Raw genomic sequence first — 27,975 nt, 5'->3', positions numbered from 1 at the left:
GGGTGGTGGCCGCGCTACGGCGGCCGGGCGTGGACAAGGCGCGGGGGAGGCGAAGCGAGGCGGGGAGTGGTGGTAGTGGTTGGGAAGATGCTGGAGACGGCGGCAGCAGCGGCGGCGGCGGCTGAGCCGGAGCTGGATCCCGAGGACCTGGTGCACTTCTCGGTGGGCGATCTGCCCAGCCGCGGTTATGGCGTGATGGGCGAGATCCGCCGGCAGGGCAAGCTCTGCGACGTGACCCTCAAGGTGCGGCCCGGCCCGGGGGCGCTGGGGGGGGTCCCAGGTCCCCGAGGGGTGCTTGAGGGGCCCTTTGCTGGGGAGAAGGAGGGAGCTGGGGTCCCCTCGGGTGCTTTGATGGGGGAGGTAAGAGGGGAGCTGAGGGCCCCCCCCAGCCACTCTGGGGGGGTATCAGGGGGTGTCTGGTCTCCCCAGCCCCAGGAGGGAACTCTTTGAGGGCCCCTTGGTGAGGGGTGTGCTGGGCAGCTCCAGCCCAGGGTGGGTGCAGGGGTGTGCTGGTGACACCCGGTCCCCGACGCTGCTCCTCATCCTAGGTACAGGGTGGGAGATGGAGCTTCTGTCTCCCTTGGGACCATCGTGGGGTTTTCTAGCAGCTAGGCAGAGTGATTCACTGAAGGGTCTTGTCTGGGGAGGAAACAGAGCACCCCAGCACCTCTGCCACAGTTTGGTGGGGGTACTGGTGCTGAAGGGAGGTCAGACGATGGGTTGGTGCGGATTCATGGACAAGCCTCTCCTCCAAACCTTGGGAGAAGAGCCTTTTTCCTCGGGAAACCTTTATCTTTATAGAACACCCACTTTCCTGCATCAAAGAAATTATATATAACAGGTAAATCCTCAGGGTTGTGTTTCTGGCACTGCGGGGGGGGAGCCTGAAAGGGCTTTGAGAGTGGCCAGTGCCGGGCAGGAGATGCTGGAGTCCTTCAGTCCAGGAGGAGTTTGTTGTGCAGTGGGTGTGCCTGTAGCTCCTTGGATTGCTTGAGTCATCCCAGAGTTGTTCCAGAATTAACTCTGAAGTTTAATTAAATGTGAAGGTGTTTCCCAGCCTACTCATGCTGAAACATCTCACCTACCTCCTGCTGCTGAAGAAGGAGCTGGCGAGGGTTGTGCCTGTCGTGGGGAATGTGGAATTTGGGTGAATCCCTGGGCTATATGAGGGTGCTTCATCCCCGTAGATCAACAATAGCCTCCCGGCTGAAATGCTTGTTGTGAAAAGCATGCCTGTATGCTGATCCTCCTTGGCAGGGGTCATACCATGTAAGACATGGTATTTCACAGAATCGTGGAATGGTTTGGATTGGAAGGGACATTCAAAGCTCATCCAGTTCCAACCCCCTGCCACAGGCAGGGACACCTTCCACTAGACCAGGTTGCTCCAAGCCCCTTCCAACCTGGCCTTGAACACCGCCAGGAATGGGGCAGCCACAGCTTCTCTGGGCAACCTGTGCCAGGGCCTCACCACCCTCACAGGGAAGAACTTCTTCCTCACATCTCATCTCTATCTCCCTCACCATTGTTCACAAAACTCTTCTGAAAAGGTTTCCGTTTCTGTAGATTTTCCACAGCCAAGCGCTTTTTAAATCCTGCTCATCTCCCTTTGTGTATCTTCTGGGGCAGAGTGGGAAAAGTTTTGAAGTCTTGAGGGCACCAGGAGCTATCCAGTGCAGCGGTTGGACTGAATGTGTTGATGGTGCTGCGCTGCTTCATGGGTGAGGGTGCTCTGTTGGCTCTGCTTTCTTTTTTTCCTTTTATTACATTATGTTCCAGAATCTATTTGCTATCTGGGGAGGGCACAGAGCATTTCACCCCTACAAAGGCTTAAAATATATTAAGAAGGATGTCTCTGTTGTTCTTGAAATGAGTCTTAACTTTCTCCACTACTTGCTTAATTCTTTATTATACTGAAGAGAGACCCTGGCAATGACTGGCACTTTTGGTAGAGGGCTGACAGCATGTTTCCCTGTTGGTTCCAACAGTCCTGCTTTCTGTTGTACACATGCAGCCTCAGTATTGATGGTTTGATTCCTTGTGTTGTATCGAGTCATCCTATCAAAATATCCCACTTCTTTGCCACTTCTGCCTCTTGACATCAGGTTTCTCCATCCCATGGCAATAGAATTAATGCAGCCTGATGAATCTGAGCCAGGCCTTCCCTTCTTGTTCAGTACATGGTGCCTCCTCTAGCTGCTGACTGGCTAGAAGTAAATTTTCTTAGCTGGACCTTGGAGTTGGCTTTGAACTGGTGAACCACCTCAAATGCAGCTGACGCAAAGCGTGCTCATCCCTGACTTACATTGGTGAGGCTGTAAACCCAGCACGATGCAGAAGGACCCTGCCACGTGAGTTGTCACGCCGGGATGTCTTTCCAGTGCTTCTTGCCCAAAATGAAGGTAGGAAAAGCACTGAGAAGCATTTAAAGACCGCATCCGAAGGAAACTGTGGTGGGTCCTGGTGCATCTCGCACTGCTGAAGTGAGTTTGTTGCCCTCTTTTCTTTTTTTAATCCTATTAATTTTAAGGCTTAGTGTGCCTAAAAGTGCTAGGATTCCTGGTCACAGCAGAATGCCTTCTGGTGTGACTTTAGGTCACATCAGGAAAAAAGCTACTAAGCACCACTTTGGGCCAGAAGCTGGATTCCCTCTGGTGTAATCAGCAGCTGAAATGGGAGCAAGCAGCTTTGTTGCAGCACAGTTCAGGTTTTTAGCAGCCTCTATACCAATATCACATGGGGTCAGTGGCTGTAAATGATTCTCCCAGCCCACAGAAATGTATAAACAGGCCACAAATTGCTATGAAGTGTTGTCACTCTTGTTTGTTTCAATTATTCCCCTCGTGAGGCCAGGCAAGAATTCATTTAGTAAATAGGAGGGTTGAAATTTGCTCCCCTTCCTCAGAAACCATCTTCCTGCCTGGCTCAGATTCAGCAGGAGACAGTGCTGCCTCAGCAGCGTATGGCAGCTGGGTTTAAATGCGATTAAAAGCAAGAAGTGCTCCCTTGGAGGTCCGATTATCCAAACTCAGCTTAGGGAAATCTGTTGCTGCTTCTCATGATTGCCCATGTGAAAATGAAGATCTAACAGGGCAGTAAGCAAGGTGTTCATCTTTCCAGCGGCTTAGGATGTGTCCATTGAGAGCCAAAGCTCTTCCATGCATGGATATTTGAGCCTAGAGATTTTAAAAGTCCTTTTCTGTTCCTGTCTCTTAAATATCTATGGGTCAGAGCTTTTGAAGATATTCCATTGCAGGCATCTGTCCTTTCAATCATCCTTCATTTGCCCTCTGAAATGTTTAGTTAAATACTAATTTGAGGATGGTTTGATAGAAACACATGTGGATAAACTGGAGGCAGGAGGAAAGCAAGGAGACACACCTTATTCTGTGGTTAGTTCATTTTTCCTTGGTAAGAGTAGGATTTTTGCTTACTAAAGCCAAATTTCTGCTACTGCTCTCTTCTTTAAGGATCGGTAGATTGTGTGTTGGTGACGTCTTGTCTGGTAAAAGAAGGACATGTAGGAAGGGATAGGACAAGGGGAAATGGCTTTAAACTGACAGAGGGGAGATTGAGATGAGATGTGAGGAAGAAGCTCTTCCCTGTGAGGGTGGTGAGGCCCTTGCACAGGTTGCCCAAAGAAGCTGTGGCTGCCCCATCCCTGGCAGTGTTCAAGGCCAGGTTGGACAGGGTTTGGAGCAACCTGGTCTTGTGGAAGGTGTCCCTGCATCCATGGCAAGGGATTGGAACTGGATGAGCTTTAAGGTCCCTTCCAACCCAAATCATTCCATGATTCTATGAAATCAGGACATCCCATGAAACCAGCACAGAAGCAGCCATTCTCCATGCAGCTTTCCATACCCTACATCTGGGGACAAACTGGGGTTTCCAGTGATGCACTGAAGTTTCAGTTATCCACATCTCTTGGGCTTGAAATAGTCTGTGAGGGGCAAAGTCTATATACGTGCTAGGGATGGGTTCAAATTTAACCTGCTGTAGTGAGATCTCTGGGTGTCACCTACTATGGGCCGGATGTTATTGCAGTTTTTGACAGCTGAACTTAGTGAGGTTTGATTTCTGTATCCACCTGGTTTACCCCAGAAGCTGGATATAAAGCATTTTCTTTCAGGCTGTCTTCATGTGAGGAGACTTTTGGGTTGTTTTTTGGCTCTCATGCTCCTCTCCAGTTACCACTCCGCTCTTCCCCAGAGCTCTTTCTTCCCAAGTGCATTTCACCCTTATCATTGCTTTCTGGCGAAACCTAGGAGCCTTTACTTATTTCTGCTATCCCCACTGCTGTTGATTTTACTGTATTGATAGAAATTAATTAGCTTCTTGTTAAGCTCACTGGATGGGAAAAGCTCTGCACTAAAGGTTTGGGTCCTAATTGCTTTGTTTTCCTATACACAGTAGCACAGCAGAACCTTTCCTGCTTATTTTACAGTGGATTTGCAGTCATTTTTTCTGTGTGTGTGTTCTCAAAGGAGTTTAGAGCTAACAAATAAATGCTGCAAAAGGGCAAAGAGTTTCAGTTCCATGATGAGTACAGGTATTTGGGGGTGTTATTCCCTGGAGATCCTAGTCTGCTTTTTAATTGCAGAGAAGCAGCTACTTGGTATTTGTCTTCCTGAGCATTGTTTTTTGAAGACAAATATCCTCTCAAGATGAAAGCTGCTTGGGCAGCTTTGTTTTCTGGAGCTTGCGTGGCTGCTTTAGGCCAAGGTACAAGTGCTCTCTAGGGACATATCAGCAGCTTGCTGGAAGCCTGTGGACTGCACCACTCCATAAAACAGGGAAGCGATACTTATCCTGTTTCTTCATTGACAAATTTGGGAGAGCAAATATCTTTATAGCTCCTGCTTGCTTTCATCCGAGCCAGAAAACTGGGTGCCAGGCTGGCACCTTCAGTCTTGGCTAAACCTGTGTCCAGCAAGAGAACGTTTGTGCCTTTCTGACTCCTCAAAGAGTGAAGTTAACGTGAGCTCCTCTTCTTATTGCTGCTCTTCATTTTGGTTTGGAGCACTTGAATGCCATATTTCCATTACTAACTCCAAGAGTCATTAGAAAAGTGTCTTCAAAAATAATACAACCCTGGCAAGTTAAAATATTCCCAGGCTACGGAAAGGTTATAGTATTTATTTCACATATAATCCAAATTGGACTGACAGGCCATAGTCCTGTTGGCTTTTCTCCCCTTCTAATCACAGCTTTTCCCAAAGCAGACTGTTCACTTGAAACCCTCCAAACTCCAGCAAATGTACTCAAGAGAGCTGCTGCTGCCAAGCAGACGCAGAGGTGGAGGAGCCTCCCTTTGTCCCGCAGTGGCAGATAAGTGGAATTCCAGGCAGCTTAGGCTGAGTGAATAATTTCAGCAGGGTCCTTAAAACCCCTGTGTCTGGCTGCTCTGCGGATGTTTGAGCCTGTTTGTAAGAGATTCTCGAGGAAAATGAGCTTGGTAAGAGAGAATATCTTTGAGGAGGAAAGAGAGTATTTTGCTTATTTGAGGAGCCGGTAGATTTAAAAATCCAGATAGTCTGTTATGTACACTTAAATCTTACACTAAATTTAAGTTGTACAGCAGTAACAAGCTACTTTGGATTATGTCTGGGCTTGTTTTCTCACCTGAGGTCTCAGCTAGCATCAGTGTTTCTCCCCTTATGTAAAAGATGAGTATTTTTAGTGCTTTGCAAAGACGTTAAACCTGACGCGTTAGCACAAACCACACATTTCTGCACTAAGCTTTTTACTCTGTTTCTCTGAGCATGGAAGAAAGGCTTTAGTGTCTGATTTCTAAACCCGCTTGCACAGGTTTTGTTTGCTTTCCCAAAACAGGAGTTGTCCTGCTGTTGCAGGGCATTTAACCTGGTGTCTGGCAGGTACTTATTGCCCAGTTAGGAGCTGGAGGCTGTGGGATGAGTTGAGAGCAGAGGTTGGGCGTTCTCCATGTTGCCATAGGGGTTGTCAGAATATAGGAAAGGTTTGGGGTTACTGTTGTGAAGAGGCTGGGGGAACGTGGCAGGGAGCCTGTGTCTGCAGGGGCCCTCCACTGTTGATTTAACCTCAGCTTCGGTTTTGCCAGTCCCTCAGGAGCAGGAAGGCAGGAAGGGCTGAAGGTGATCCCCTCAGGATGCTTCCTTTCCCCAGTCCCTGTGGGAAATAGAGTTTAGACCAGAGGATGTCTGGCTTAATGGCATCAATCTCTTGGTTTTGCATGAGCTGAGTTTGATCTAAACTCTTTCACGTTTTGTCCAGCTGCTCTTTGGGTGGGTGCAGAGGGAGGGTATTTATTTCAGTGCCTGAATTTTGATACAAGATCTCTTGAGTTTTACTGTTCCTTTATCTTCTTCCTAACAACACTTTGCTACAATGACTTGGACACTACCGTAATTTCTGCTGTGTCCTCTCTTTGACTGAATGCCAATGTCATGTCAGGAATGATGGGGGTGTTTTGAGAAGATCTTTGCAGCAGAAAACTCAAGAGACTTCTCAGCTATGCAGGGTAATGATGCCATGAAGACAATAGATGCCTTTATTCCACCTACACCATTTTTCTCTGGAGAAAGCTTCATTGTACCCTGGAAGTTGTTAGCATTTTGTGGATGTGGGAGTGTAAGGGAGAGTGTGCTTCTTGTTACTGGTTAGGGAACATGTTGAAAGGGAATTCTGTGGTATTTGTGGTCAGCAAGGATGCTTTGCTAGCAGTGGTTTTGTTCTTGTTTCTGGTAAACAGTATCTTTTGCCTTGGAAGGCACCTAAAATTACATATTATAGGTGCCTTTCATTTTATGATGCAGAATAGCACATCATAAAACCATAATGGTTGGACTTGATGATCTTGGAGGTCTTTTCCAATTTAGTTGATTCTATGATTCTATCTTGGAACCCTAGAATGGTTTGAGTTGGAAGGGACCTTTAAAATCATTCAATTCCAATCCCCTTGCCCCAGGCAGGGTATCTTCCACTAGACCAGGTTGCTCCAAGCCCCGTCCAACCTGTCATCCTTGCATAAAGGTGGAAATCTTCTGAAAGGCAGTGTTTTGCTCAGACTGTGAAAGGGATGACAGTCCTGCCCAAAGGACTTGCCCTCAAGCCTCTTTCCAGTTAGCTTGTTGATGTGAAGTTCCTGGGGTATTTCTCTTTTTAGAGCTTATATAAGTAGCTAACTCTGGCTTAGTGATGTGAATATTATTAAGTTTGTGGTGATTTCATTTGGGCCTGAGACAGTCCTGAACTTCAGGCTCACAAAGCAAAAAACAAATCTTTCCAGTGAAAGAAGACTGGAGCACCTCTGCTACGGAGACAGGCTGAGAGAGATGGGCTTGTTCAGCCTGGAGAAGAGAAGGCTTCAGGGAGACCTTAGAGCAGCTTACAGTGCCTAAAGGGGCCAACAAGAAAGCTGGAGAGGGGCTTTTGACAAGGGCAGGTAGGGACAGGACAAGGGGGTATGGATTTAAACCAACAGAGGGGAGATTGAGATGAGATGTGAGGAGGAGTCCCTGTGAGGGTGATGAGTCCCTGGCACAGGTTGCCCAGAGAAGCTGTGGCTGCCCCATCCCTGGCAGTGTTCAAGGCCAGGTTGGATGGGGCGTGGAGCAACCTGGTCTAGTGGAAGGTGTCCCTGCCTGTGGCATGGGGTTGGAAATGGATGAGCTTTAAGACCCCCCCCAGCTCAAGCCAGTCTAGGATTTTATGAAATACACTGATCTATGTTTAACTTGACAGGAGCAACTGATACGGTAACATAGCAGGTACTGCTTTGAAACAATCTATTCCTGCAAACCAGAGCTTCCATCTTCAGCTGAAAGCTGAAATCTGCAACCAAGGCGCTGTTTTACACACGCATCCCATGATGACACAGGGCTCTGGAGATAGGGAACACTTCTTGAAACAGAAGACACAATGATGAATTTAGGTCACATGGGCTGTGTGCTTATCCTCAGAAGTATTTTCCATCTTCTGCAGGAAAAACAGGTATGGTCCTTCACCTGCAGCAAGAAATGTAGTTGTTCCTTCAGGACTTGCCATTAAGTGCTGCTGGTATGAACATAATAATAGCTTCTAGACCAGAAATCTCAATTTATAAATCTCCCTGAGGCCCCTCTATCATTAAACAAGCAAGTTTAAAAAAGCAAAAGGAAACACGGGTTTTATCTTGTCCAGTACGAGGAGATAGTTTCCATTCAGTTGGTAGCAATCACAGTGTGGATTAGCTCTTTGCTGGTGCAGCTCTGTGGGTCTCGATGCTGACAGGGGCCAGTCCCAGTCCTCCCCCTTTCTCCTGCTCTGATGGCAGAAAGTTATTCCCCTTTCCACACAGCTTATTTCAGTTTTATTTCCCTGAACAGCAGGGTTGTGCGAGCACCAGCAACATGGCTTCATCTGTGTTGTCCAGCTGCATCCCACATGTTGATGGGGACCAAGCCGGGGCAGGAAGCTGAGCCCTGTAGGTAACCAGAACTGGTTCAAACCCTGCCTTGCCTGTGCAGGGTCATCCCCAGTGCAGTTAAGCTGTTAAATGGGGTGTTCCCCAAGGTGAAACCTTTTCCTTGATGAAGGGTGAGAACCCCACTGGGGAAACAATCCTGTCCTGTTGAGCTGCTGAGCATCTTGGAACTGGAAGGGTGGTGCTGCTGCCCAGACACAAAGTATTTCATCCCTGTGATGATACAGCTCTCATTAACTCGTTGGGAATCTTGCTGAATGACTATAAATTATTGGTTTTGCAATAACAAGGTGTATTAACAAGGATAATGGGGCCATTTGGTGGAACTGGATGATCTTTAAGGTCCCTTCCAGCCCAAGCCATTTTGTGATTCTATGCTTAATATATCCCACCATGGGAAGCACTGATTGACCTTGTGTTTGGTGGAGAGGGAAGCAGGAGCAGTGCTGGTGAGATGTTCAAAGAGTGGGAAATTCCAGGGCATAGCAGACTGGGGAAATCCCAGCACATGGTATAGATGGCTATCCAACACACAGATCTGTTTTTTGATGCAGCCCAGGACACAGTTGGTTTTCTGGGCTGCAAGCACACACTGCATAATGAGACAAGTAAAACGTGAGACCCATGTCTTTAGCTTTGTTAGTGTTTACCTTTCATTGACAAGCTGGGCCAGGAAAGCCGCTGTGGGCATGGCTCCTGGAGTGGATGAGGCTGGTGGAGTAGCTTCATCCACTGGTAGGAACAGGCCAAGAAGTGCTGGAGCTTGTCGAGCAGGTCTGGCATTTCTGAGCCCCGGGGCTGGAATGTGGACAGGCTGAGCAACAAGTTACTCATTGCGGTCAGCCAGGTTGTGGCTGGTCACACATAAACCTTTCCCCAGCAAGAGGTCCCAAACAAAGAGCTTCAGCACCCAGATCTCCTTATTTACCTATCTGCATCCTGTGCCTCTTAAGCTTCTCTCAATGAGCAGCACCTTGGTCAGGCGCTCGCATGGAGAGACGAACAGAAGCGAAGTTGTTCACATGCACGTGTGCTCGACTTGGCAGTTAGCTGTGTGCAGTAAGGAAATGAAAACCCCACCACTGTGAACACAGGGAGGTTTTGTCAGCTTTCAGGGGTGCACGGGTTCTTGAATCGCTTCCTTCCTCTTGTGGGCTTTTCTCATTAAACTCAGTGTATTTAGAAGTGGTTTTGAACCTCGTGGTAGAGAGGCCAGGCCAGAGTTTGCACTCACTTACAAGAGGCTGTGTAAAGTCAGGGTGGGGAGCCCTGCTCTGCAAACATTCATTATGTAAACAGGGCTGGGGCTTGTGGCCTTGAGCCCCATCCCCTCTTTGACCATGGGTTCCTTTGCAAGTATTAGCAGTCCTGACTCTTTGTGCCAGAGATTCCCTGTCCTGCTACATGCACACAAGGATTCTACCGATGATTCTGTATGTTGAGGGAGCATGGGCTGTGCCTGTACTGTGGTAGAACTCTTGCTGCTGTAGCAGCGGTAGAGCTGCTGTCTTAATTCACATGCTTGTACTTCCCAGCTCGCTGCTATAAATATCTATCCTCGTGCTTTCATTACCTTATTCTTTTCTGCTTCTTCATTCTCTCTCATGGAGTATCATCTTAGCCTTCATCTGCCAAGCAAGCACTCTTATTCCTGCCTTTGTCCCTATCATAGTCTGGTTTCTGCTGGGCTCAGGAGGGCAGGGGCTGGAGATAAAGCATGAGATAAACTAATGACTGAGTTAGCAGAGAAGAGAACAGAGCAGCAGCATATTTGCTGGTATTTGTGGCGCAGCACTTGAGTCATTGAGCTGATGGGATTTTTACTTGTAGTTTTGGGTTAGTAGAAGGGGTTGATGCTGCTTTTTACCCATCCTGAGCTTGCTTTCCTGAGCTGACAATCACAGACTGGTTTGGGTTGGAAGGGACCTTAAAGCTCACCCAGTCCCAACCCCCTGCCACAGGCAGGGACACCTTCCACTAGACCAGGTTGCTCCAAGCCCCATCCAGTCTGGCCTTGAACACTGCCAGGGATGGGGCAGCCACAGCTTCTCTGGGCAACCTGTGCCAGTGTCCAAGTCACCATACAAGTATATATGTGAGGGTTCTTCCCCATGAGCTGCAACAGTCCATACCATTTCACTTGCTGCTTTTGCCCTGGGCATTGAGAACTCTGCAAAATCCAGGACAGTGGGATTAGTGCAGGGTAATCCAGGCACAGTGGAGAGCATGGATTCAAGCACACCTGAGCTCATCAAGACTGACACAAGGCTCTCCAAAAATGGACCTGCCACTACCAGGCTGGAGCAGGTCTTGGAAGCAGTTTGACTGGATGTTTGGAGCATTATTTAAAACTGGGAAGCTCTGGCAGAGCAGACTTGCCCCTGAACCCCAGGCATGCAGTGCCACAAGCTGACCACATTCCAAATGTTTGCAAGTCCTGGCCATCGTACAGGCAGGCACGCACAGCGAGCAGCTGGGTGGTCAGGCTGGTTTTAAAGAAATATCTTCTAACAGCTTTTGTGGCACTTGAATATGCTTTTGTTTAAGAAAAAAAAAATATCTTGCTTGCTTATGCATCTTGTATAGTGCCCAATTCCTCTTTTTTTTTTTTTTTTCTCCATGTGTCAGGAATTCCACTTGCTGAACTCCTAGCAAGTTGTATTTAGAGGGTGTGAGAGCTCTGGGCCTAGAGGGAGAGGCAAGGCACTGTTGGGAACAGTGAAAACCTGAATGCAGGCAACATTTTTGTTAATAAGCTGCCTCGACATGAAAGGGTGATGAAGCTTTTTGTAGAGAAGTAAGGAGGAGAAGAGAAGGGCTTCTTGGATGACCTGAAGAGTAAAGGACTTGCTCTTCCAGCTTGTCCCAGCAAAACAAGCTCAAATGGGAAAATCTTGCTGAAGTGGGGAGAAAGGGCAGTTCTGCACAAGCTGGGATGGGTAGAGACTGGTATGAGTCAGGTTAGCCTGGAAATTAGGGGAGGAAAAAGCTCAGAACCATCAGAGAGAAGTAATTGAAGAGCTGTGTAGTTCAGAAGAGGAGAAAGTATCTGCAGGAATCATAGAATGGCTTGGGTTGGAAAGGACCTTAAGATCATCTCCCTAGTTCCAGCCCCCTACCATGGGCAGGGACACCTCACACTAGACCAGGTTGCGCAAGGCTCTTTCCAACCTGGCCTTGAACGCCACCAAGGATGGAGCATTCACAACTTCCCTGGGCAACCCATTCCAGTGCCTCACCACCATTACAGTAAAGAACTTCTTATATCTAACCTGAACTTCCCCTGTTTTAGTTTGAACCCCTTGTCCTATCACTACAGTCCCTGATGAATATTCCCTCCCCAGCATCCTTATAGCCCCCCTTCAGATACTGGAAGGCTGCTATGAGGTCTCCACACAGCCTTCTCTTCTCCAGGCTGAACAGCCCCAACTTTCTCAGCCTGTCTTTTGTGTAGGAGGTGGGAGGAGTGAGAAGTGGAATTGGAGGTGCAAGAAGGCCCTTCCAAGCCTCACTCTGTATGGATTAGGAAGGATGTAAATGAACGCAGGTATAGCAGAGCTGGTGAAAGTGAACCTGTGGAGATTGAAAGATGAGCTCGTATGAGCTTCTGGGTTATAGTGAAGGTGACTGGCTGTGAGCATAAGCTGAGGGTACAAGAAGAAAAGTGCATGGGATTTAACCTGTAAGTCGATCATCAGCTCAGAGGAAGAGCTAAGGAAGAGGAAATGGGCAGCTGCATCACCCAGCTTTTAGTTCTGCAGAGTAATCACAATGCGTTGCGGTGAGCCTGCATGGCTGCGCTCAGCTTGTCCTGGGATCAGATGGGTGATGTGGGATCTGTGATTGCCAGCTGGTAGGAGAGGGCGTTACCTGAAGCAGTGCTCCGGGGGGAGTATTCTATAGAAGCATAGAATGGTTTGGTTTGCAAGAGACTTTGAAGATCATTTAGATCAAACTCCCTGCTGAGCAAGCCCAGCTGTCTCAGCCTGTCTCCATAGCAGAGGTGCTTCAGCCCTTGGAGCATCTTTGTGGCATCCTCTGGACTTGCTCCAACTCGTGGAGCTCCACAGCTCCATGTCCTTCATGTGCTGGGACTGCAGGTGGGGTCTCACCAGAGCAGAGCAGAGGGAGAAAAACCCCTCCCTCGACCTGCTGGTCACACTGCTGGTGATGCAGCCCAGGACATGGTTGGTTTCTGGCCTGCAAGCGCACACTGCTGGGTCATGGGGAGCTTCTCGTGGACCAACACCCCCACGTCCTTCTCCTCAGGGCTGCTCTCAATCCAGTCTCCTCCAGCCTGTGTTGTGCTTGGCACAGATCTGGGTTTGAAATCCGTGTGTGCAGTTGAATACTGAGTTGATTTGTGTAAACGTGGTTCTGGGGACCTGGCCGTGCTTTGTTAGCAATCTGAAGATGACCCACTCTGTCTTTGCCTAGCTGACCACTTGTGGCTGCTTATATGGCTGGAAAACTGGTTTTAAAAGTTTGAATTTAAAAGACAGTCTGCAGTCCTGTTTGCAAATGGAAATTGCCCAGTTTTCAGCCCTCAGTTACTGCTGGGCTGGCAGAGCTGTGCTACACGAAGTAGTCTGGACCATGTGGTTGGAATCAATGGTGCTGATCTTCCCTCCTTCCCCTTTTCTCTCTTTTTAGGTAGGGGACCATAAATTCAGTGCTCATCGGATCGTGCTAGCGGCTTCCATCCCGTACTTCCACGCCATGTTCACCAATGACATGATGGAGTGCAAGCAGGATGAGATTGTCATGCAGGGGATGGATCCCAGGTAATGTCCCAGTGCACATGAGCCAGGATCTCCAGAGGCATCAGGAGTGCTCTGTGGGCTTCAGTGTTCTGTGTGCAAGGCTTGAAAGCCTACCTGCTCTGTGAATGGCGCTAGAAAAGTTTTTTCTGTTAGTAGGGTCCCGAGATGACTTGAATTCAATGCATTTTCTGCCCTTTCTCCCCCTTTTTTAGTGCACTTGAGGCTCTGATCAATTTTGCCTACAATGGTCACCTGGCCATAGATCAGCAGAACGTGCAGTCTCTGCTGATGGGGGCGAGTTTCCTTCAGCTGCAAAACATCAAAGATGCTTGTTGCACTTTCCTAAGAGAGAGGTAAGGGGTTGTCCTTTGGCTGTGCTTGCTACTCCCCAACAGCAGCAAGGTTTTAGTCATCTGTGACTGGCTTGGGAGTGTCTCCTGCCAGTGTGATAAGGAGCTCTGCATCTCCTAAGACTCATCATTCTCATTCCTTATAACTTATCTGGCTTATGAGATGCTACAGCTGGGACACAATATAGGGCCTTGGCCAGCCACAAGAAATAATACCTAAAGCAAAAGCGAGTGAGCATTTCCCTGTAAGAGTTAACTAGCTGGTTACCCATCACAGTGCTGCGTGACTGCCTCTACTGCTAATGAACCCACCCTTGCAGTAATTACCCTCTCTGCAGTTGCATGTGTAAGAGAGGAGGAACAAAGGGACCCAGCCAAGGAGCTGGCCAGGAAGCTGTGGCAGAACCTTAAATTGGTCCCAGGTTTTTTTCAGTTCCCTTGCTGGTGTTTGGCTGCCAGTCTGTTCCAGCAGCAGGATCTGGAAAACGAAAAGCTGGACTACTCTTTGGAAACGTACCACACGTGTTTTCAGATCGTGCCAGGGAGTCTTACATGTTTAGTTTCCTCAGCCTGATTTCTCCACAGCTGTTCAGCATATTCCATGGTGTGATATTAAACATACCTACCAACTAAATGGAACATCTCAGCCACTTATTTTTCTTCACATCCAAATAGAGGTATCCTAAAACCACAGGATAGGCTGAAAACATATTTTTCTTCTGTATTTAAGATGTCTCAATTTTCAGTCCCCCTGTGCATCCTGAACTTCTGCAGCTAGCTTAAAAGTAAGTTACATAAGACTACAGCATATTCATTTTTCTTGCAAAAGGCATTTTATATGAGATACTGGATATGACAGTTTGAGTCCTGACTAGGTCTAGGTAGTTCTATCTATATGTAGATTAAACAAGGTACTTTGGTTTCTCAGATTTAGCCGCCACAGTTCTCCCAACAATACCAGGAGAAACTGGGTGTCCCACGTTAAATCCTGAATTTGTGTGTGTAGCTGTCACTTTGGTAAATAACAAGAAAATGAGTGGACTCTGGCCGTCCTGAAGAGCTGGAATGTGCACACTCATCTCTCATTCTAGAAGGGAATTAAGACATGGGATGTTTTTAGGCACCTGTGCCTAAAAGTCCACAGTGCTGTAACCAACCCCTGTGTGAGCCCTGAGGGTCACAGAATGCTAGACTGATTCGAGTTAGTAGGGACCTTAAAACTCATCTAGTTCCAGCCCCTTGCCACAAGCAGGGACAGCTTCCACTAGACCAGGTTGCTGAAAGCCAGAGGAAATGACGTTACAAAGCTGTAACAGATGATGTTCTGTAGTACTTAGAAAAGATATAAGATGAGAAAAGATTACTCTTTTTCACAGAAAATTTACTGTGAGGGTGGTGAGGCCCTGGCACAGGTTGCCCAGAGAAGCTGTGGCTGCCCCATCCCTGGCAGTGTTCAAGGCCAGGTTGGATGGGGCTTGGAGCAACAGGGTCTAGTGGAAGGTGTCCCTGCCCATCGCAGGAGGTTGGAACTGGATGAGCCTTAAAGTCCTCTCCTTCATCAGTGAGCTGGAGCTTGCCATTGCTGAAGAGTACACAGCTGTGGCTTTCACTGCATTGTGTACGCTCTGCTTGCATTGCTTCAATGAATCAGTTTGTAATTCCTTTTGTCTTTCCTTTAAACTGATGTTTAACCTCCTCCCCGCTTTCCCAGGCTTCACCCTAAGAATTGTCTGGGAGTGCGGCAGTTTGCAGAGACGATGATGTGTGCGGTGCTCTACGATGCTGCGAACAGCTTCATTCATCAGCACTTTGTGGAGGTATCCATGTCTGAAGAGTTCCTGGCACTGCCTTTTGAAGATGTCCTGGAGCTCGTTTCTAGGGATGAGCTCAATGTGAAGTCTGAAGAGCAGGTGTGTACCTGGTGTGGGTCTCAGCTGAGGCTGATTTTAACCTGAGACTTTCTGGTTGCTTGGAAGTGGAATGGGACATGACCCTTTTCCAGGTCTGAATGAAGCTGAGATGTCCTGGCACACCAGGGACACTAACAGGTGCTTGACAGAGCCAGGTTCTGAGGACCTTCAGCTGTGTCCCTTACTGTCAGTAAGTTGCTGGTCCTGGGGAGAGAGCCCAAGAGTGTAGGCAACAGCAGGAAGCCCTTAGAGCTCATGTTCAAGTCCAGAGGAATGCTTTTGAGGTGTAAGGAATTTGCTGTGAGTGCTGCAGCATTTCGTAACAAATGTTGCACTGGATTTGCCATCAGGAGCCTCCTCTAGACTGGCTTGTTCCTAGAAAAAATAAAAACCCAAACAGAAAGCAGGGCTGAACAGCTTTAGGGTGTTACAGCAGCCTTGAGAATCCATCAGTGGTGGGCTGACAGTTTGCAGGAGAAACAGCCTGTCATCAAGCCAGGAAATCTGTCCTGCCTTTTCCAAGGAGGTTACTAAGGAGGTGACAAATGAAAAGCAGACCTACAGCTATCTCCATGTAGGGTAAGAGAGCGCTTCATTAATCAGGCTGTCTGAAATAGGGAGGGAAGGGAACCTGCTTCACATTCCAGCCACTTCGCTATATCGTACTTCAGATTGGTCTTGCTGTTTTGACCAAGTGGATCCTTTGTGGAGCAGGTAGGAGTCCAAAGAATCATCCCTGGTGACGCTTCCTTGTGCCCCATATGCCACCCCCCCTCTCCAGAAATGGCAGTATTTTACTGCAGTGCAGCTTATCTGCTGGGGACACTGTGCTCAGTGGGAACTCTACCTCAGAAGACAGTGACAGGAGTTGGATGTGGTCACCTGGATGTAAGAGCAGGAGTGTAGAAGGACAACCCAGCTCAGGCTTCAACTGTGAGTATCCTGTGAGCCAAGGAGTACATGTCTCCAGTTAAAGTAGTCACCAGGCTCCTTTGTAGTCTGGAGTCTTCCAAAACAGGGCAGTGAGCGGTGCTCGGAAGAGGTCTGCGCCTCCAGCAGCACCATTCTCTCTTCTTCCCTGGTTTATTTTTTGACACTAAATAAAGAAGGTTTTCATTCTGCCCCACCTCCTGTACTAAAATTCTCTTCCCAGCTTCCTCATCTCCCTGAAAACATTTGTACTAAACATCCCAACCCATGGGACAATAGATCAGTATTATTGCAGGCTAAGTTGGAGGCAGAGAAAGCAATGCCAAGGCCAAGCCACCCAAGTGTCACGCAACAGGAGAGTCCTCTGGTGACTGTAGAATCACATAAAGGTTTGGGTTGGAAGACACCTTAAAACTCATCCAGTTGCACCCCCCTGCCATGGACAGGGATACCTTCCACTAGACCAGGTTGCTCCAAGCCCCATCCAGCGTGGCCTTGAACATTGCCAGGGATGGGGCAGCCACAGCTTCTCTGGGCAGCCTGTGCCAGGGCCTCACCACCCTCACAGGGAAGAACTTCTTCCTCACATCTCATCTCAATCTCCCCTCTGTCAGTTTAAAGCCATTCCCCCTTGTCCTGTCCCTACCTGCCCTTGTCAAAAGCCCCTCTCCATCTTTCTTATTGGCCCCTTCAGGCACTGGAAGCTGCTCTAAGGTGTCCCTGGAGCCTTCTCTTCTCCAGGCTGAACAAGCCCAGCTCTCTCAGCCTGTCTCCATAGTGGAGGTGCCCCAGCCCTCAGAGCATCTTCATAGCCTCCTCTGCACTCATTCCAACAGCTTCACATCCTTCTGGCACTGTATAGAGCATCACTGTTCTGTACTGAAACCACATCACCTGCAATCAAGAGACGATCATTGTCAATATGTGGTTTCTTTTCTATCAGACAACTGGCAGCAGTAGGAACTTGCAGAAATAAAAATAAATTCCAAAACTCCAACTTCCCATGCCTCTTTTTCTGGCAGGTGTTTGAAGCTGCATTAGCTTGGATACGATATGACCGAGACCAGAGAGAGTCGTTCTTACCCGAGCTCCTGTCCAAAATCCGCCTCCCCCTTTGTCGACCTCAGTTTCTCACTGACCGTGTGCAACAAGATGACCTGGTCCGCTGCTGCCACAAATGCAGGTGAGGCTTGGATGTGGGGTTAGAAAACCACCACAGGGGTGGTGCCTGTCAGTGTGATGGAGGTGCAGGAATGTGATTTAGAAGTCTTGGAGACTGAAATTCTCACTTTCTGTGGACAGAGGTCCTCACCGGACAGATCGCAGATAACAGCACAAATCCAAAGCACCCTCCCCAGTTTTAACCTGGCAGTAGGGCCACGTTGCCTTCTAGAAGTACTGGCCATGGTGGGAGCAAGTCAGTTGCTTAAATCTGCGTCTGACTTAAGACAGATTTCTTCGTGTCAGCTGAGCTCTTTAATTATTTGGCTTTGATTTCAGGGATCTGGTTGACGAGGCAAAAGATTATCACCTCATGCCAGAGCGCCGGCCACACCTCCCAGCATTCAAGACCCGTCCTCGGTGCTGTACATCGATTGCAGGACTTATTTATGCTGTCGGAGGACTGAATTCAGCAGGTACCTTGCATATCTGCTCCCCACGGTGGAGAGAGCAGGCTAGCTTGCTGGGGGGGAGGGGTGCTGGGACAATAGGATCGTAGACTTTCTCTTGTGAAGCCTTGAGCAGTTTCTCCCCTGTGCAGCACTTTGACCCTTCCACTGAAAAGCTGAGGGTGGCTATGCCCCTATTTTAACATCTTCCAGCTAAAAATTATGTTTAAGTGAACTTTATTTAGGACAGTGTTCTTAAAGAATCAGTATTTTGAGGGTGGTGACCTTGCCTATAGCAACAAGAACTTGGAGTGTCTGTGTGGTGGTGTTGGGGTGTGGGATCATCATAGAATCACAGAATGGTTTGGTTTGAAAGGGACCTTAAAGCTCATCCAGTTCCACACCCGTACCATGGGCAGGGACACCTTCCACCAAACCAGGTTGCTCCAAGCCCCATCCAACCTGGCCTTGAACCCTACCAGGGAAGGGGCAGCCACAGCTTCTCTGGGCAACCTGTGCCAGGGCCTCACCACCCTCACAGGGAAGAACTTCTTCCTCACATTTCATCTAAATCTCCCCTCTGTCAGTTTAAAGCCATTCCCCATTGTCCTGTCCCTCCTGCCCTTGTCAAAAAGCCCCTCTCCAGCTTTCTTGTTGGCCCCTTTAGGCAGTGGAAGCTGCTCTCAGGTCTCCCTGGAGCCTTCTCCTCTCCAGGCTGACCAAGCCCAGCTCTCTCAGCCTCTCTCCATAGCAGAGGTGCTCCAGCCCTCAGAGCATGTTTGTGCCACTGCAGGTCTCTGCTGCCACTCTGAGGTAGGTCCCACTTCCACAGCCTAGATCTTGTCAAGTGTTACGGCACAGAGCATGGGCGAGCTTTGAACCATTCTGTGATCATTTTGCATTGCAGAGTGCACTTTATGTACATTTTTCAGAGGTGAATAGAGATGTTGCTGGAATATGCCCCTGACTTGACTTTGATGTGGGAGCAGGGAGGCTGGAATATAATGCCTAATAGCTCAGAGTAGGACATACGATGTTTCCCAGGCATTTCCCCAGAGAAGATCAAATTCCTGGTGTCAGCCACATCTTTTGGGTCAGAGCAGCAATCGCTTATCCTTCATTCACCTCTGCTATAGGCAAGCTTGCTAGAACAGTGCTTTAGCAGATCTCCCCCTTTTAATTTGAGTAGCAAATTTTTATGCAGGTGACTCGCTGAACGTGGTGGAAGTCTTTGATCCTATTGCCAACCGCTGGGAGAAGTGCCAGCCGATGACAACAGCCCGGAGCCGAGTTGGGGTAGCAGTGGTGAATGGACTCCTTTATGCCATCGGCGGCTACGATGGTCAGCTGAGGCTGAGCACTGTGGAGGTTTACAACCCAGAGATGGATTCCTGGTCCAAAGTGGAAAGCATGAACAGCAAACGAAGGTATGTGCAGCTTGCTCGGTGGGCCGGGAGCCTTTGAAGGTCGAGGGGAGTTGAAATGAGGTTGCAGGAAGGCTGGAGGTGTTGGGTGGTGTGGGGAAGGAGCAAAAGGAAAAAGGAGGAGTGGAGCAGCATGGAAGCATGTGGGAGTTGCTTGGCCACCTTTGAGGCACTCATGCTGATTCTGGGAACTTCTTGCTGGTAAGAGGGAAACTTTCAGCAGCCCAACAAAATTATTTCAGTACATCACAGCACTGATTTACCAGGAAAGCTGTTAAGACCTCGGTAAGTAAAAGCAGCTGAGCACTGTGGGCTGTAAGCTACAGAGATCTTGGGCTTGGTGGCATCAGGGAGTGAAATCAAGAGTGATGAGATTCTGCTGGTGAAGCATGTAAGGGTTTGAACTGAAGTCCCAAAGGACGTGGTCAGAGCCTCATTTCTTGACATTGTGATACTAGATGGTAGGTGAAGCACTGGCGAGCACCATGTAGAAAACTCCTGTGCTGCTCAGAGTCAGATAAACTTGGTTTACCATCTCTGGACAGCGCTGGCATTTTCTTTCCCTACCAGAAATCATAAGAAAATTACAGCTGGGAAGGAGAAGAGGAGGGAGAAGGCTTTACTGCTAAGCAGAAGGTGTTTGTGTTTGCTGGACAGAGCTGCATGGTTCCCAGCTGCTGTGTGGTTTGGGAGCTTATCCTGCCTCATTTTGAACCCCCCCCTATTTAAGTTGTGTGGTCATCCTGTCGTCCCCACCACTTTCATGTTTAAACATCTTTCAGGGTTTCTGCTGCGGTTTCCTTTGCACTCATGCCTGGTCACTGAGAGTTGTTAAATTGTTCACTTTTCTGCAAGCTTTGCAGCACTTCTTTACCATAAGGGTTTGTCTGTCTTGGTGTTTTGTGGTCTGAGATGTTGATCGCTTGGGAAGAGCACACTGCAAGCGGTTGAGTACATGAAATTCTGTGCACAAGGCTCTGATTTGTAGCAGAACAGCTCAGTTTTTCCATAGGAAGGAGGCTCCCAAGAGCTTTTCCCACAGTGAGAGGCAGTTGCTCTTCCATGATTGGGTTGTTCTGCCTTGCAGTGAAGTGTAACAAGTGTCAGGCACTCTTCGTGCAGATGAAAATGTTGGTTATTGTACAAACTGCTCGACTCCAGCTGTAGTGCTGTGGTTTTATCACAAAGGATTGTGTTGCCAAGCTTTTCCAGGAAGTTTTGACTACATTTCCAAGGTGGGATTCTAGTTTGAAGTGTCCCATTTGCCTCTAAAAGCCAAATATGTGATTTACAAGGTGTAATGACAGGGTTTGGGCACCTTGATTTAAGGAGCTTCACATTTGAGAGCACATCTCCTGAAGCTGTGCAGTGATGTCCCTCATTAGTGTCACCTCCAGCCAGCAGCGGTGGGGAGGTTCTTCATGGGAAGCTGTAATTGCTGAGATTCTGACCCAGGATGTGGATCAAAATTTCTCTCTGTGTTTTGGTTTAGTTCTTTTTGTTGGGAGAATGGGGTGTTCATACGCCACAAGCATTTTTCATGACCTGTGAGGCTTGGAGTTCAGGTGGGATTCAAGTTGAGCAGCTTGGAGGTGAAAGCAGGGGAGAAGGTGGAGGAGGTTTGGTGGGGTGAAGGAGGTGAGGGCAGGCAGTGGGCAAGGCAGGCTGTGCCGATTTAGTGTGTTATAGACTATGGGGCCATCTCACAGTGTCCGCTCTTCATTGCAGTGCTATGGGAACAGTGGTGCTGGATGGTCAGATCTACGTATGTGGTGGATACGATGGAAACTCATCTCTCAACTCCGTGGAGTCCTATTCTCCAGAAACAAACAAGTAAGAGCTCTTTGTGCCCTACAGCTTATCCATCTGTTTGCTGCTAAGATAGTGCTGTGGCACTACTGGTGGTATGGGCTAGAAAAGGAATACAGTGAACAATGCAGAAAAGCCTTGACAGCAGAGCAGCACCCCTCCTTGCAAGAGTTTACTTGGATGCAAGGGAACAAAACCATGGTTTACGTAGGTGGTGAATGGAGAGTTAATAGAACCCAGCCCTAGAAAATCCAGGGGAGTTTAAATAATCCATGTGCCGTGCCTGCAGGAGTCTTGCTAACCTCTCCTCTCTCCTGGCAAGGTGGACAGTAGTGACCCCCATGAGCTCCAACCGCAGTGCCGCTGGAGTCACTGTCTTTGAGGGCCGGATCTACGTGTCGGGAGGGCACGATGGCCTGCAGATCTTCAACAGCGTAAGTCTGCGGGGTGCTGCGGATTCCTACGAGCCTTGGGCAGAGATTCATCTCCAGCAGGTAGCTGGAAGGTCAGGCTGGAGCTGGGACACCTCTGTGCCCTTTCCCTGTGCACCTGAAGTGCCATGGGTGTTTGCACCACCCAGGCCCTTCTTGCTCAGGAGGAAGTGAGATATTCAGGAACCCACTGGGAACTGGACTGGAAGTGCTGCTTTTATTCCCCAAAGCATCGAAAGGATTGACCTAGTGCATTTGACCTAGTCTCCCTGCTTCCTCCACGTTTTAAATCATTTTATCATTGCATCTCTGTACCTTTGAGCTTTGAAGTATCCCATATGTCAGACTTCTACCTTTGTTTTCTGTGCCTGTTTGATGGCTTCAGTTTCAGAAACGTGTTATTATTGAGAGGGCTGGAGCACCTCTGCTATGGAGACAGGCTGAGAGAGCTGGGCTTGGTCAGCCTGGGGAGGAGAAGGCTCCAGGGACACCTTAGAGCAGCTTCCAGTGCCTAAAGGGGCTACAAGAAAGCTGGAGAGGGACTTTTGACAAGGGCAGGTAGGGACAGGACAAGGGGGAATGGCTTTAAACTGACAGAGGTGAGACTGAGACGAGATGTGAGGAACAAGTTCTTCTCTGTGAGAGTGGTGAGGCCCTGGCACAGGTTGCCCAGAGAAGCTGTGGCTGCCCCATCCCTGGCAGTGTTCAAGGCCAGGTTGGATGGGGCTTGGAGCAACCTGGTCTAGTGGAAGGTGTCCCTGCCCGTGGCCAGGGGTTGGAACTGGACGAGTTTTAAGGTGTCTTCCAACCCAAAGCATTCTGTGATTCTTTATCTCTGAAACAAGCCTCACAGCAAGGGGAGCTGGTGGTACGAGGTTAGCTTGTCCTCTTCACCTGCTCTGTGGTTCTGTTTCTTAAAGAAAATGAAACAAAACCAAAAATCCCAAACCCAAACCTGCTGCAGATCAGAAAAGACTCGTTCATGTGTTGAGGAGTGAGAATGCAGGAGCTCTATATAGCTGGGTCTGTCGCTAATGCACTGTCCTTGAACATTTGTAATAAGGGGTTTGCTGGGAGCAGCAATAATTATTTCTGCCTCGCTCAGCACATTGGGGCAGGCTGTCGTCTGCAGCCTCAAGTACCCCAGAGCCAAGAACTACAAATCTTGTCTGAGCACATTCCCTTAACATAAGTTTAGGGCAGTGCTGGAGCCCTTACAGAAGGGATCCATCTAACGGCCTCTCTACAAACGCAAGCGATGCAGAATGGTGTGTTTTTCCCCCTGAGGTCCTAGATAACCATTCCACAAATGTACAGAGAGGAGGTGCTGACCTTTTCTGAACGTGCAGATTTCACTGCACTTTCCAAAGGAAAGAGGCCCTGCCCTTTGCCACAGGGTGCAGGACATAGGCTTGAACCGCATAATGACTGATGGTCATCCAACATGAGAAACTGGAAAATTTGAACTGTTACAGCTTAAATCTGCTGCCAGGGGAGAGAGACGGTCTCCTTTAGGTTAGGGGACACTTAGGTAGTTGTTAAGCACAGCTTCGACATGCCCCTCTTAGGGTCTGACAGAGCTTTGGCTGGTTCTGCCTTGGGCAGCAACACAATGTGTGCACGAGGAAACTGAATACATTGATACTGAGACAGAATCCTGTGGCAGGTGAACTTTTAATTGACGGATGTCCAATCCTTTTCATGCTGGGGCTCAGATCCTTGTTTAAAACGGCACACAGAAGCTGATGAAAGGGGAGAGAGGTAGAGGGAGAACCTTCAAAGCTGCATTTGCTGTGGTTTCTGTGATATATCAGATGGGGAGAATGATCTGTGCCCCCAGAACTCGCTAGTGAGTTCTTGGGCTGCGGGCAGGGGCAGCGGGATTCTGGAAAAGCTTAATAACAACATGGAAACTGAGTATATGGCACCAAGGAGTAAACTTACGTTCTGTATCAGTTTCCAGTTGTGTGATGAAGCACAGGCTGTGTGCCCACACTGTGCGGTGGGTCTGGAGCGAGGGTCCCCTCACGCCATGTGCTCTCTGTGACTGCAGGTGGAGTACTACAACCACCACACGGGCACCTGGCACCCTGTTGCCAGCATGCTCAACAAGCGCTGCCGCCACGGAGCAGCCTCGCTGGGCAGCAAGATGTTCGTCTGCGGGGGCTACGACGGCTCGGGCTTCCTCAGCATCGCCGAAGTCTACAGCTCCATGGCGGACCAGTGGTACCTGATCGTCCCCATGAACACCCGGAGAAGCCGCGTCTCCCTCGTGGCAAACTGTGGCCGTCTCTATGCGGTGGGGGGGTATGACGGACAGTCCAACCTCAGCTCGGTAGAAATGTATGACCCGGAGACAAACCGCTGGACGTTCATGGCACCGATGGTGTGCCACGAGGGAGGGGTTGGGGTGGGCTGCATACCCCTCCTCACCATCTGAGAAGAAAGGTTTTAATGGGGGCTGTCTTCCTAGCGACAATACGGAGAGGGGTTCAAAGAGCGTTTCATGATGTGATACCCGCAGAGGTGCGTTTCCAGGTGCTCAAGTGTCACTCGCAAACATACACGCACATAAAAACCACTTGACCAGCCGATCCCCACCCTTGGCTTTTTGGGCTGAGGCTCCCCAAAGATCAAACATGTTGGAATACATCTGCATTCTGGTGCGAGCAAGGACCTGCCCGCCTCCCTCCATGCCTGTTAGCCTGCACTCGGAGCTGTGGCCAAGCGAATCCTTCCTCTCGCCGTTGGTTTTCCACATCACCCTGCGGTCTGCTTTCAGCTGCACCTTTGGGAAGGGCTGGGGGAGCAGGAGCAGGCTTAATTGCGACATAAAAACTGCCACTTGAATGACTTAAAAATACATCTGGCTTATTGAGACAGAAAAAAACCACCGGCAGCGCTTCCCAGACCGCATCCAGGCTCTGCCTTTTCTAAGGTGCTTCTTACACAAGACATCGCTGGCTTCCCGGAGCAGAGCTGTGCTTTCTTCAGCTCGATGGGGAAAACTTCTCCACAAGAGCCACATGATGGAGAAACTAGGATGAGGAAAACCAGTCGGTTAAACCATCACATGGTTTTAGCAAGCTTTGGACAAGGAGGCTGAATGTAAACGACACTAAGCAACAGTCATAGGGTTTCAAAATAGGAAACAGGCCAAGGTATTATTTAACTTACAGGATGTCTTTATAATTATTGGATATTGCCGATGTTTCAGAGGCAGTTGGAGCAGAGCATGGCCAGTATCTTTCAGGAAGGGCAAGAAAATTAAGTGTTGAATGTGTAAGCTCTTTGAGCCCACAGTGGGTTTTGTGCCAGGACCAAGATGTGAGGCCGAGCGCTGCCAGGGCCAAAGCAGCAGCATGCAGGCAGCACAGCAGCTCCCTCCCTGCAAAGTCCTTGCCTGCATCAGCTCTTCAGCACGTCTCTTGCATGACTGTGAACCGCCATCCCTCCGGGGCTACCTTCATGCCCATGCCCTCCCATGCCACCCTTCAGCAAAGCCATACCTCTTCCACTGCCACGGGCAGGCAGGGACAGGCAGCTGCCACCCCTGCCTGCTTGGGCAGGAGGAACTTGACACTAATCCCACCGGCAGCAGCAAAGGGATGAGGCTTTCACCCCTTGTCCTGCCCAATCTCAGTGTGTTGGGGGGCTCGGAACCTGTCCCCTGCCCAATTCCAAGCAGGGAGAAGCTGGATGTTCACCCCAGTCCCCAAATCCAGCCCCCCCCACCTTGTTCCTACTTGACTCCCAGTGTCACTCGGGATTTGAACTTTGGGTGTATATGTGGATGTCTATATATTCAGGTACTATGTATATTTTAGGTATATATAATGAACATATCTGGCTATAAATGTGGTTTGTCAGTATGTATCTATTTCTTCCATGTACATCAGCTGCTGGGTTATTCATTTGGGGGTTCCATGCTGCTAAAACTCTTTAAAAAGGAAAAAATAATCAAAAAAGAAACCACCCATGAACACTGGAATGAAAATGAAGTTGCTTTTCAGGCTGTGAGTACCAGAGCTGAAGCTGTGATGGGGTCTTTGCAGATGGGGCACCTCCATCCTCTTGTGGGGAAGGACCACGCAGTGTTTTCTGTCTCTGCTGGCAGTCCCTGACCTTGAGAGCTGCTGGGGGAAGCCATGGGGATTGTGGACCTATGGCCTTGGACCTGCCTCTTCTTTCCACCCCCATAGCATCTTCTCCAGGACGTGTCCTGATGGTCACCTTGTGCAGAGGAGGCTTTGATGTGCGTGCATCAACTCCCCCAGCAGGCCGCTGTCCCACCTTCCATCCCTTCTCCCTCCCAGCATCTCCCAGAGGGCCTTCCTGTCCATAAAGACATGAATATTGCATCAGGCATGCTTGCAGGAGCAGCATCATTAAGACCTGCTGAAGCCGGGGCTGTTGAAGACCCACGGGCTCCCAAGCTGGTCATCAAAGCATGGTGGTCCTAGGGGACTCAGCTGTCCCCCAGCCAGGCTTCTGGGTTTCCTTCCCAGGCATTTCTTTGCTTTCCATTTGTGAATGAACCAAAGGCAAAGGGGAGCTCCTGGCCCTTCAGCCAAGTGTCCATAAAGGCACAGAAAGTTACTGAATTCTGGAGAAATGAGCCCCAGGCTTTCTCTGTGCTGCTTCTCCCCTCTGTGTCCCTACCCCAGGAAGGCACTTCTACTATCCGTTAACCCTTTTTATATTAAATCCAGGAGAAATTCATCCCCTGGCCAGCTGCTGTGGCATTTCCAAGTGGGGTGGGAAGGGTGATGGCGTGATCTCCCTCGGAGGCCAGGCTGTTTAGACAAGTCTGAGCTCTGAGCACAGTGAGAGGGGTTTAAAAACATCCCCGTAACTGTAAAGAAACAGGGAGAGGGGAGGCAGTTCCTTGGTTTTCTTTCCATAGGAGCCGGGAGGATGCCCTCACACCCGGCTCGGGAGGAGCGGGAGCTGGATGCATCCCGGGGTCATCGCTTGTACTGTCACGCTGTAAATGGGGAGTGTACGGAGGGAAGGGGCCGCGGTGGGGGATCAGCCCGGCATCTCCGCCAGGTCCGGGCAGGCACCCACCACGGCACCCGGCCAAGGAAAACACCGGCAACCCGATCCCCTCCCCACGGCAGCGGGGCCCAGTGTTTATCCTGGAGGCGAAGCCGGAGGAGCTGGGGCCCCGCGCAGAGCTGACAGCCGATCCCCGCTCCCGAGCTGCCGGCCGCTTCCCTGGTTCCCTCCGCTTTCCGGGCCGCATGGCGCTGGTGCTGGGAGCCGTGCTGCTGGCCGCGGGTGCCGCCGTGCCTCCGGCGCTGCCGGCTCCCCGTGACCTGGCACGCTCGGTGCTGGAGACCCACGGGCAGGAGCTGCGGCTGCTGAAGATGCTGGGAGTCGCCAGGACGGTAGGAGCGGGGTGGGCAGTTGGGGGGGGGGGGGGGAATGCAGCTCCGGCACCCATCCCGGTGGGCCCCGTTTCCCCATCGGCGCTGGGAAGCCACCAAGGTCCTTGTTCTCCCGGCAGACGTTCGACTGGGGCACCCATTTCAGCATCAACTTCACCGCCCGGCAGCCCGCCTGCCCCAAAAACCTCCCCGACCGCCGCGGGGCCGCCTGCCAAGGCCGGCCGGGCAGGGTAAGCGTGGGACAGGGACCCCGACACATGGAGGGGGACAGAAAGGTGTCCCCAAGGTGCTCAGGGTCTGTGTCCCCAGGTGCAGCGGTGCACGGCCCAGGTCTCTGTCTTTGCCTTCCTGCCCGACGTGCCACTGTCAATGGTGGAGTGCAGCAAGGAGCCGGTGAGGGCTCCGTGTCCCCAAGCCTTTGGTGGGCGCAGTGGTGGGGATGTGTCCGCCCCACTTTGGGGACATGTTTTGGCTGCAGAGTGAAGCTCACCCTTATTTCTCCTCCAACAGCCCAGGGGCAGCACCCAGCCCCACTCCCCCGGCACCCCACGAGCCGTCGGCACCAACCCAGGTCACCCATCATCATCATCATCCTCCTCCTCCTCACAGCCACCAGAGCGTCTCAGGCCCCGCGCTGGCACATCCCTCCTGGGGACGCCCCGCCGCCCCCCATCCCCAGTGCAGCTGGAATAAAGATGTTTTGGGGTCATATGTGTGTGTATGTGGGGCTGACACAGGTTGGAGGGCAAGGGAACACCACACAGAGCTGGGCAACAGAGATGGGGCAACCCCTGGGGTTTGGTGTTGCTGCCCCAACACCAGCAATGGGGTCCCACAACTCCCCCCAAGGGGCTCCCTGGGGGAGCGGGGCCATGTCCCCAGTAGGGACCAGATGTGACAACACCAGCACTT

General features: G+C 50.0%; 2 protein-coding genes across 4 annotated transcripts; both read left to right on the top strand.

The window, feature by feature from the left end:
- The first annotated feature begins 19 nt into the window (after positions 1–19).
- Positions 20–25,527, top strand: KLHL18 (kelch like family member 18). Of its 3 annotated transcripts, none has more exons than XM_057402857.1 (10): positions 21–243; positions 13,097–13,227; positions 13,419–13,559; positions 15,268–15,466; positions 17,419–17,579; positions 17,897–18,033; positions 19,211–19,433; positions 21,159–21,263; positions 21,562–21,673; positions 23,724–25,527. In XM_057402857.1, the coding sequence occupies exons 1-10, from the start codon at positions 88–90 to the stop codon at positions 24,108–24,110; spliced, it is 1,752 nt and encodes a 583-aa protein (XP_057258840.1). In that variant the 5' UTR covers positions 21–87; the 3' UTR covers positions 24,111–25,527. The 3 variants fall into 3 exon arrangements, with proteins under 3 accessions (XP_057258841.1, XP_057258840.1, XP_057258839.1); XM_057402856.1 differs by having other exon boundaries at positions 19,196–19,433; XM_057402858.1 differs by lacking the exon at positions 13,419–13,559 and having other exon boundaries at positions 20–243; positions 19,196–19,433.
- On the top strand, positions 24,310–27,846 carry LOC130595854 (uncharacterized). The gene is made up of 5 exons (XM_057402895.1): positions 24,310–24,440; positions 26,577–27,063; positions 27,183–27,293; positions 27,373–27,456; positions 27,574–27,846. The coding sequence occupies exons 1-5, from the start codon at positions 24,310–24,312 to the stop codon at positions 27,754–27,756; spliced, it is 996 nt and encodes a 331-aa protein (XP_057258878.1). The 3' UTR covers positions 27,757–27,846.
- The last annotated feature ends 129 nt before the right edge of the window (positions 27,847–27,975 follow it).

The sequence above is a fragment of the Pezoporus wallicus genome, unplaced genomic scaffold (assembly GCF_028554395.1).
Source record: "Pezoporus wallicus isolate ANWC-B61680 ecotype Strahan unplaced genomic scaffold, APGP_CSIRO_Pwel_v1 contig_8057, whole genome shotgun sequence".
Lineage (NCBI taxonomy): Eukaryota > Metazoa > Chordata > Aves > Psittaciformes > Psittacidae > Pezoporus > Pezoporus wallicus.
Note: the sequence above shows the minus strand (reverse complement) of the source record. Positions and strands in the feature narration are given on the sequence as shown.

What these genes read in the sequence shown, in the direction of transcription:
- KLHL18 (XM_057402856.1), top strand. Translation starts at nt 88, where the DNA reads ATGCTGGAGACGGCGGCAGCAGCGGCGGCGGCGGCTGAGCCGGAGCTG. An exon ending in ATGTGAAGTCTGAAGAGCAG is followed by an intron (nt 15,467 to 17,418) that starts GTGTGTACCTGG and finishes TTTTTCTGGCAG; the next exon opens with GTGTTTGAAGCTGCATTAGC. An exon ending in GCCTGCAGATCTTCAACAGC is followed by an intron (nt 21,674 to 23,723) that starts GTAAGTCTGCGG and finishes CTGTGACTGCAG; the next exon opens with GTGGAGTACTACAACCACCA.
- LOC130595854 (XM_057402895.1), top strand. Translation starts at nt 24,310, where the DNA reads ATGTTGGAATACATCTGCATTCTGGTGCGAGCAAGGACCTGCCCGCCT. An exon ending in GTTTTCCACATCACCCTGCG is followed by an intron (nt 24,441 to 26,576) that starts GTCTGCTTTCAG and finishes TTCTTTCCATAG; the next exon opens with GAGCCGGGAGGATGCCCTCA. An exon ending in TGGAGTGCAGCAAGGAGCCG is followed by an intron (nt 27,457 to 27,573) that starts GTGAGGGCTCCG and finishes CTCCTCCAACAG; the next exon opens with CCCAGGGGCAGCACCCAGCC.